The sequence below is a fragment of the Engraulis encrasicolus genome, chromosome 13, assembly GCF_034702125.1.
Source record: "Engraulis encrasicolus isolate BLACKSEA-1 chromosome 13, IST_EnEncr_1.0, whole genome shotgun sequence".
NCBI lineage: Eukaryota > Metazoa > Chordata > Actinopteri > Clupeiformes > Engraulidae > Engraulis > Engraulis encrasicolus.
This window is the reverse complement of record NC_085869.1, coordinates 37,060,496-37,070,495: the sequence shown is the minus strand read 5'-3', so window position 1 is coordinate 37,070,495 and position 10,000 is coordinate 37,060,496. Positions and strand designations below refer to the sequence as shown.

The 10,000-nt window shown below is 44.5% G+C and overlaps 1 protein-coding gene across 1 annotated transcript in view; it reads left to right on the top strand.

Annotated features, from left to right (window-relative positions):
• The window catches only part of LOC134460511 (E3 ubiquitin-protein ligase TRIM39-like), a 19,411-nt gene that overhangs the window by 5,036 nt on the left and 4,375 nt on the right, over positions 1–10,000 (top strand). The window contains exons 7-8 of the mRNA XM_063212896.1: positions 114–452; positions 8,830–8,890. Coding sequence (XP_063068966.1) covers positions 114–452; positions 8,830–8,890 — 400 coding nt within the window. The remainder of the gene's footprint in view (positions 1–113; positions 453–8,829; positions 8,891–10,000) is intronic.

Below are 10,000 nucleotides of genomic sequence, written 5' to 3'. Positions count from 1 at the left end.
TGGATCAATCAATTTTAAGTGGGTATACTGAAGCCCCTAAAATTTAGAAGTGGGTATATTCCGTATACCTGCGTTCTACGTAGACTACACCACTGATCTACTGTATTTTGTAGGTTGGGGATGTGGACACCTGGTTCATGGGTGTGATGCCGGCGTCCGCCAAGAGGAAGGGCTGGTTCACCATCCAGGAGGAGGGCCTGACCCTGTGCCATAGCGAAGGGGAGTACAGGGCGCTGTGTCCGACCCCGACCCAGCCCAACGCTGCTCTCGCCGTGAGACACAAGCCACGCAGGATCAGAGTGCAGCTGGGCTGGGCCAGAGGGACAGTGACGCTCTCCTTCTCCGACCCACATTCAAACACACACCTGCACACTTTCACGCACGTCTTCACGGAGCGAGTATTCCCGTACTTCATGCATTCTGATCTCAGGATTCTACCGGCGAAGGTTGCAGTAACCATGCAATGATTTAGCAAGTGTTCATATGCTGTAGATGTGGTCCAGGATATGAGTAGAAATTTAGAAAGAAAATCATTTTGTATTTCTCCAAGGGGACTTGGAGATCGGTTTGAGGACTGAAGGAGGAGGGTTGGAAAGTAACAAATTGCATTTGCTCAAGTTACTGTGATTTAGTAGCTTTTATGAGTACTTTGTCAACTTTTAAACAGGTTCTAAAATTAGTGCTTTTATTTTTACTCGAGTACATTTTGACCCAAGTACTTTACTCAGTTGCACATCGCATTGAAACCATGTATGAGTACTGAGTGAAATTACAGTATATTGATAGAGAGGAAATGACACGGCAACATGGCGCCTCAGAGTGCAGCTGGATTGGACACGAGGGACAGGGGCGCTCTCGTTCTCCAGTTGGACCCAACACACACCTACACACTTTATTGCACACCTTCACAGTGCGAGTATTCCTGTACTTTATGCATTCTGATCACAGGATTCTAGGTTTGATTGATTGATTTTATTTGACATCTTCAGTTCATTTATATAAAATAAATACATTATTGAGTTTCATATAAGCCACACCACATATTTAAGTCAGGATAGCACAATAAAGCTCAAAAGATTATTTACATTGTGGTCCTTTGATGCAGGGTGCAGTAACAGTATAATAATTTATGCATGTTGCGTTCATACAGCTGCTGTAGGCCATGAAGAATATGAGATGTTTTTTTTTTTTAGGGGAAAAAAAGACAATCATATTTTGTATTTCTCCAGTCAACTTTGAGATCAATGTTGGGACTGAAGGTCTGAATTGTTTTTTGCAGCTTCTCTGCGGTTTATATACACAATTATTTATGTTATGTTCATGCAGCTGCTGTAGTGACGATCAAACTACATGTATAAATGACGCATGCTGTTTCAATGTTCTGATATTTACACTGATGAAAAGTAATTCACAAACAGGCAAAAGCCAAACATCACAATTCTTTCTGTAATTTACTATTTGCATATGGTGCTGCACTTGTAAATGTCATGGCTTTTTTTCATTCATTCAAAGGAATGTGGATAAGATACTTATATAGGAAATAATTAAAATGTATTGAATAAATGTCTGACGTTTTATGGGATGAATGTGTGAAAAGCTTGAATATATGGCATGAACACTTTTTGAATGAATGTTTGAATGCTGTATTATGGAATGAAATGTCCATCTACGGAATGACTTACAGAGAGGTCAGGGCTGTTCACTGATATCCTCACACACTAGGCCAACTACTTACATACACGTATGTACAGCGCCTATAAAAAGGCCTATGCATGGCTGAAGAGAGGGGGCTGTCGAAACATCCTGGCAGAAGTAGAGTGAAATGAAGAAGTAGTGCATTACAGCTCATTTTAATAGCTACAGATGTGCAAGTGCCCTGTGTGTGTGTGTGTGTGTGTGTGTGTGTGTGTGTGTGTGTGTGTGTGTGTGTGTGTGTGTGTGTGTGTGTGTGTGTGTGTGTGTGTGTGTGTGTGTGTGTGTGTGTGTGTGTGTGTGTGTGTGTGTGTGTGTGTGTGTGTGTGTGTGTGTGTGTGTGTGCGTGCGCGTGTGTGACACAATTCTTTCAGGTAGAGGGTGCTGTTGCTCCACTGTTGACACAGGCTGCCATGAACTTGGAACTCAAATCTGACCATTTTCCATCAGTCTGTTGAATAAAACTTTATAGCTGCATAAAAGTCTGTTTAGTTAGTCTGGTCAACAACATCACTACAGAAACAGGTTTATTTTGTCCATGCAGTATATGATCTTCTAATTGATGACTAGCTGTTTTTCATTGTTGACTTACAGTAATATAATGTGTGTTGCTCAGGCCCGCTGACAGGGAGGGACAAAGGGGTATGTTGTCCCGGGCCCAGGGAAATATGGGCCCCAGAATTGGGTCCCCATTACATTGCATGTATTGGATAGGGGGCCCTTTCAGATGACTTTGTCCTGGGCCCAGCAAAAGCTCTCAACGGCCCTGGTGTTGCTTACCATTGACCCTTATTAGAAACCGTTACACTCTCTGGGCCACAAGTCCCCTCATTATGCACTTCATGCCTTTTACCAGAAGGTGGCAGCAGCGGACTTAGGCCTCTGTGTGAGCCCTCTCTTGGCAGTATGACCTTTCACCTCCCTTCATGCTAAAAAGTAAGTGTGGTCTTGGGTCAAAGATGTCTTAGTTACCAGAGAGTGGTTTTGGGGTTGGAGATGGCTGTGGGGTCAAATCCCTTATTAGTGGAACGAATGTACCACGTGCTCTCCCTCAAACTCCTCCATTGCTGGAGTGCTTTCAGTGAAGGCATCTAACTCCACATTGCTCCAGGGACTGTACTCTGTAAAAAAGAAGTAAGTAATGAAAGCGTCAGCTGAAATAATGACATTGTGATGTAGGCTCTGCCATACCACAAACCCACAACCTTACGGTTGGCAAACAACTTCCTGTACTACCATCTGAGCCACCACCACAAGAAGCACAAGGTGCGGCACAATAGGCTCGTTCGTGACGACGCAGTAAGATTTTTGCTAGGCAATGGGCATGCACCATTGCCAGTTTGATGCATTGTGGTTAGAAAATTCTAACCAGAATGCATCAAACTGGCAAAGTGCGCATGCCCACTGACTAGCGAAAATCTAACCACAATGCATCAAACTGGCAAAGTGCGCATGCCCACTGCCTAGCGAAAATCTTACTGCTTCGTCACAAACGAGCCTAATCTCTCATCCTGGTGATATGACCAATCAAAATCCAGCATGCCTGATGGGTTAACGGCAAGTATAGCCTAAAAGCCCTTGTAATTGCACAGCCGACTCCCACTGCTTTCATCAAAAAATAGTATGTGAAAGGTTAACTAAGCAGCAAACAACAATCGTGCCATTTTGGTCAGATTTAATTATGGTCATTTAATTATGGAATAGTTCTTAAAAACAGAAAGGGACACAGATTGATCAGAAGATTGTAGAAGCGCTAATTTTCCTTGCAGATTTAAACCTTGTGATTGAGCAGTGATGCTATGATGTTCCTAATTGGCAATGTTCTTAATTTTGCGCGCGCGCGCGCACACACGCACACGCACACACACACACACACACACACACACACACACACACACACACACACACACACACACACACACACACACACACACACACACACACACACACACACACACACACACTAAACTTTGCGACTGGGAGTTGTGAGGCTCCACTCCTAGCTCATGGTGACCTACATATTGTTCTCTCCCCAGAGCACGCTGATTGAACCAGATGTGGAACAGGGAGATGTGTGTGTGTGTGTGTGTGTGTGTGTGTGTGTGTGTGTGTGTGTGTGTGTGTGTGTGTGTGTGTGTGTGTGTGTTTTAAGTGTGTTTGCATGAGTCTCTCTCTCTCTCTCTCTCTCTCTCTCTCTCTCTCTCTCTCTCTCGCTCTCTCGCTCTCTCTTTCTCTCTCCACCTCCACCAGAAAGTGTGTGTGTGTTCTGGCAGAACTACCGCAATGGTGAAATTGAGAAAGAAAGAAAGATGAAAAATGAAAAAAAAAGAACAGGGGGAGAAAAGAACCAGATGATACAGTGACGTCATCCCTCTCTAACCCACTCCATGAAACCCAACCCTGGGGGACACTGAGGGGGAGTTGGGGATCATTTGGCCTGACTTGGGAGGGGCCATTGGGGGGGTTGAAGTTGTGTGTCAGCTATTCGGTGTCATTGTCACTCAGCTGGGCCCTCGCCAGCTCTGCTCTGCTCTACTCTGCTCCACTTTTCTCTACTGGGCTTTGGCCAATTTATTGTACTCCACTCTACAGTCCATTATATTTTACTCTACTCCACACTACACTTCTCTCAACTCTACTCCACGCTGCTCTACACTAATGCCTCTTTTCCACTGCAGTGGCCTACGGCTCCACACAGCACGACTCGGCCGCCACTTTTTGCTTTTCAATTGGGCACGACACAGCTAGGGTGACCAGATGAGGTTTGCTGAAATTCGGGACGCTTTTTTGGGGGGGAGTCGTGCACTTGCACGCCTGAACTTGGAACGTCAAAAAATAAACAATAGCCTAAGCATTTTGAGGATGCACGCTGACAGAACGGTGTAAAATCAGAGACGGTCTATTATGTTAGAATTAAAATAATCTTTAGTAAAACCAGCCACAGACTGACAAAATTCAGCAGCGTGACACGGAGAAATACAGATGTTATCTCAGCAGCAAACTTTATCATCCACTGTGTCATCTTGTTTAATGAAAGAAGACCCCAGCGTGTTTCTTTGTATTGTTGTGGGTTTCAGCCTACCGTGTTGTTTAGACTACTAGCATGCGCACTTCCATATCCGTCTCCTCCGTGAGAAACGCCAAACTTTTCTTCACAGTTTACAGAAAGCCTGCCGATTCATCTGTCAATGAATTGGTAATCCATGAATAGTTCCCCTCCCCACTCTTTCCTACCTGCACTGTCGCTTCGGGTTTTTACTCGCATGGTAGGGTTCTTCATCTGCCATGTCGCTACTGTCATTTTGTCAATGAAAGTGAAAATTTGCGCCGGTCATTGCTCGCGCTTACTGTTGCAATCGAATGGAATTAGAATGTCAGAGAGATAAAATAAATACATTGCTGGGGCGGCACGCAGCCACTTCACACATTTGGGGCTGTGCCAGCAGCCTCTCGGGGGCACAGGCGACAGTAGCAAATAGTTTGAGATGTGCACCTGGTTAAAACGTTATTATTAGGCAAGTCTAAATTTCGGGACATGCACAGTCAGATTCGGGATTCGGGACAAACGCTTAGATTTCGGGACTGTCCCGAATTTTTCGGGACATCTGGTCACCCTAGACACAGCTCAATCAAAGAGCAAAAAGTGGCGTCCGAGTCACGCTGTGTCGAGCTGTGGGCCAACCAGAAAACCGGCAGTGGAAAAGAGGCATAACTCTACTCTGTCACATTGCAGCACTGCACAACTCTACTCCACTCCATTCTGTTCAGTTCTATTCTGCTCTGCTGCCTGCGCGCTACTCTATTCTACTCTGCTCTACTCTATATTAGTCCTCTGCTATACTGAACTGTACTTTTCTCTTCTCTATTCGATTCTGTTCTTCTATATCTCACTGTACTGTACTCCATTCTAATCTACTCTACTCTGCTCCGTTCTACCATACGTTGTACCACACGCACGCACGCACACACACACAAAGTTCTGCTACGTATTTAATTCAACCGATTCCCTCAGCCTAAATTATGGTTTGAGCAAGTACATGCCGTAGATGATCTGATCAGTAACAACAGCAGTCATAGAATGCAGACCTCATCCCTGCTGCCTCAGATTAGTAGTGAATCTGTGGGTAGGATATCTTTAAATATGTCAAACAAGTGGTTTCCCCAATCACGTGGATGGACAAAGTCTTCTCTGAAAGGCTTTGTTCTACAGGCAGGTTGGCTAGAATTGCTGGAAAGAGCTAGCCTGATTATCATCGATTTTCCAATCTCTCTTTGAGACTTGGTCTGACCAAGAGCATGGCAATTAACGTTTCCCAAATGGCATGGTTGACCCGCATCCATAGGTTTGCTACTGGTTGACTGGTGTCCGACAAAGTGGGTGGAGTTCTCGTTTTTCCGGGAGATCAGAAACGATATTAACATTGCTCTTGGCCTGACAACTGAAGGTGTTTCGTCACTAGGAGGGCGTGGCCTGACTAGGTAAGAGCTGCAATTCTCTATGTAGTGGGTCGGAGCCATCTTGTAAGATTGAGTCAGCTATCTCTAGATTCTACAACTGTCTATTGTAGAGGGCTTCAGGGCTAAGCTGTGGCTCTCCAACAAGCCTGCTAGTACTAGACCAGTGTTTCTCAACCTTTTAGGCGAGGCACCCTTTCAATTACTGAAAATTAACATGGCATCGCATCGGATACCACAAAAGCTTTGAAAAGTAACACATTTGGAGACGTCACACAACCTACGCTCGAAGGTGCAGCTTGTTGGGGCGACCTAAATTTACTTTATTGTGCGTAAATGGCAGATGAAAGACTCCACTGAGCACTGACTAAGCAATACTTTATTAATTTAGACGAATATTTGTTAAATTACACACTTTTTTATCAGCCACCTTTCCGCGGTACCCCTGTGGGGGGCCTGCGGCACCCCAGGGTGCCCCGGCACCCTGGTTGAGAAACACTGTACTAGATCACTTCACTACTTGGTGTAATCAACCAAACAAACACAACTTCATTGGTAAAAGTACCTGTGTTAGGGGCACAGTCCTAATGCCTATATTGTCTATATCTATATTAATTTCCCTCTGGATTAATGAAAGTACTCTACACTTCCATATGGCAGGACTTTGTACGACTTCAACCCAGGACTCAGGAGGGAAGGAGGACGTGGGCCCCAAGGCCCGAGGTGATGTGTTTTATTCTCTGCACTCTGATTGGTTGGACTGCTGGGCTGCTGGACTGTGATTGGCTACTCCTGTTTGCTTTGGCCAGAGGCACGTTTTCCCCGTATGCTCCCATCACGTGGATGCAGCAAGGGAGGGGGCGCAGCATGAGCCAACTTTTTTTCAGCTTGTTTTTTTTTTTTTTTGCTCACTCATTCTTTTCATTTCACTGGTTTCTTCGTCCCTCCCTCTATTTCTGACTCACTTGGGAATCCTTTGTCTCAAACCCCTTACCCCAGTTATTTCTTTTTTTCTTTCTTTCTTTCTTTCTTTCTTTCTTTCTTTCTTTCTTTCTTTCTTTCTTTCTTTCTTTCTGCCTGTCTGTCCCAGTTCCACTTCTGACTTTAAACTGAGACTCAGCTAGCTCTTCTCTCTCCTGTGACATGCACATACTCCCTCACCCCAATCTCTCTTTCTCTTTCTCTCTCTCTCTCTCTCTCTCTCTCTCTCTCTCTCTCTCTCTCTCTGTCTGTCTGTCTGTCTGTCTGTCTGTCTGTCTGTCTGTCTGTCTGTCTGTCTGTCTGTCTGTCTGTCTGTCTGTCTCTCTCTCTCTCTCTCTCTCTCTCTCTCTCTCTCTCTCTCTCTCTCTCTCTCTCTCTCTCTCTCTCTCTCTCTCTTTCTCTCTCTCCTGTCCCACTCTTCACTTCCAAGATTGTGACTTTGAAGGATGTAGTTATCCGGGCAGGAGCTGAGTTCAAAGATGTGAGGAGCTTTGCGGACTCTATGGGACTGAGATGCACGCGTGTGGCCTCAAAGCTACTGGATAAGTGGCGCACTAGCTGCACTGCAGAAGAGTCAAAGCTACTCAGGGACTACAGTGCAGGAGTGGCACATCCAGATGAATTTGATGAGTTTCCTGACTTAAGTCTTTCGCCCATACTTGACGAGAGTAGTGGGTCATGCTCTAAGCCTAACCTACCTGGCCTTACTTTGAGTGGTGCGTCTGGGAAACAGTTGTACAATGCGTGTGTTAAGGTTTTAAACAAAAAATGTCTTGCAAGTAGAGTTGACACACCCTGGCGCAATGTTCTAAAGTTAAGTGTCAATGTAAAGCCTGAGTGGAGAGCACTTTATAAACCACCATTACCTAAGAGACTGGGTGGTTTGCAGTGGAGAATTCTTCATGGGGCTATTGCTGTGAATACTTTTGTCTCTGTTTTAAATCCAACTGTTGGCCAGGAGTGTCCCTTCTGTTACCAGAGGGAGTCAGTATTTCATGCTTTTTTACAATGTACACGATTGCGACCACTGTTTGCTAGCTTGGAGCAGTTTTTCGATCATTGCAATGAAGAATTCTCTGCAGAGACCTTTATTCTTGGGTTTAGGTATGTAAAGCGTAAACAAAATGTATGCCGACTGATCAATTTCATTCTGGGTGAAGCCAAGATGGCAATTTATGTTACCAGGAGGAACAGAGTGGAGGAAATACCTGGAACTGAGCTTTCAGATGTATTTCCTTCACTGGTTAAGTCAAGGGTCCTTGTTGATTTTCGTTTTTTTTAAACTCATGAATGATTTGGAAACATTTGAAGCAAGGTGGTGTTACAAAAATGCTTTGTGCTCTGTACTGAATGAGGAACTGCACTTCAGCTATTTCCTGTAGATTAATCTATTTGCTGATTATATGTATTGCTTGACCCTGGCTATCTGCCATGGGGTGATTGTAAAACAACCTTATTGTGAATAAAGAACTTTTTAAAATCTCAATCTCTCTCTCTCTCTCTCTCTCTCTCTCTCTCTCTCTCTCTCTTCTTATTCCCGGTACCAAGGTCTGTTGCTGATTAGGGGGGAAGGTGAAGGGTCATTGGAACCCTTTAGGAAAATACGTCTTCACAGGCTCATAAATCAGAACAATACCTGGGGTTCCAAGTTCCACCGTTCTAATTCTAATTCCTCCGTTCCAGCTCTGTTTTTCGTCACAGGGCGACGGAGGCAGAGACACACTAATAGCGGTGTTGCTTGGGAGCAGTCGTAAAGACAATGGTCTGAAAGGGTCACTCATCTGCAATCATTGCGGTACTCTCTTTCTCTCTCTCTCTCTCTCTCTCTCTCTCTCTCTCTCTCTCTCTCTCTCTCTCTCTCTCAATCACTCACAAACACCCCCTCTCTCTGTCTTTCACACACACACACACACACACACACACACACACACACACACACACACACACACACACACACACACACACACACACACACACACACACACACACACACACACACACACACACACACACACACACACATCTCCCCACTTATCTTGCCCTCATTGCTTCCAATCCATTGATGGATGGTTGTCTTTTGTTTCCCAACTAACTAACTACAGGGAAGGAACAGCAAGCATCATAATTACAAACTATGCGTATTGCCTTTTTCTGAGCTTTTTTGTTTTTAATTTCAGGACGAGATGAAGACAAAAGCTCCAGTAGAGTCTGACTCATCTGCAGTCCTGTGTGAGTAATGCCTAAGGAACACACTCTCATGTGGCAAAATAGATATGTGAGGACCCTCAATTGAAATGAACTTTTTTCACCACTAGCCAAAATGGCTAGAAGATGAAAGTGACTAGTAAAGTTGGTCTTTTCTACCTGCCGAACTGAAATTTCACCAACATTTGGCCGGTTTGCAGGTGTTAATTTAGAGCCCTGGATATACGTATGTATGGAAACCCTCCTTGTGTGTATGTATGTGTGTGTGTGTGTGTGTGTGTGTGTGTGTGTGTGTGTGTGTGTGTGTGTGTGTGTGTGTGTGTGTGTGTGTGTGTGTGTGTGTGTGTGTGTGTGTGTGTGTGTATGTGTGTGTGTGTGTGTGTGTGTGTGTGTGTGTGTGTGTGTGCGCGCGCACGCGTGCAGAGGACAAGTGTTTATATATCATTATTTTTTTGAAGTGCCTGTACACAATGAATGAGTAGCTTTTGGCCTATTCTTAGAATTAAATGGATGCTTTAATTTTATCATGTTTATTTGTTTCCTTTCTCAATGTAAAAGGCAGTTTGTGAAGTTTTACTTGAATCTGTAAGAAAAGTTTTTTTAACAAGTCAGATTCTCTCTCTCTCTCTCTCTCTCTCTCTCTCTCTCTCTCTCTCTCTCTCTCTCT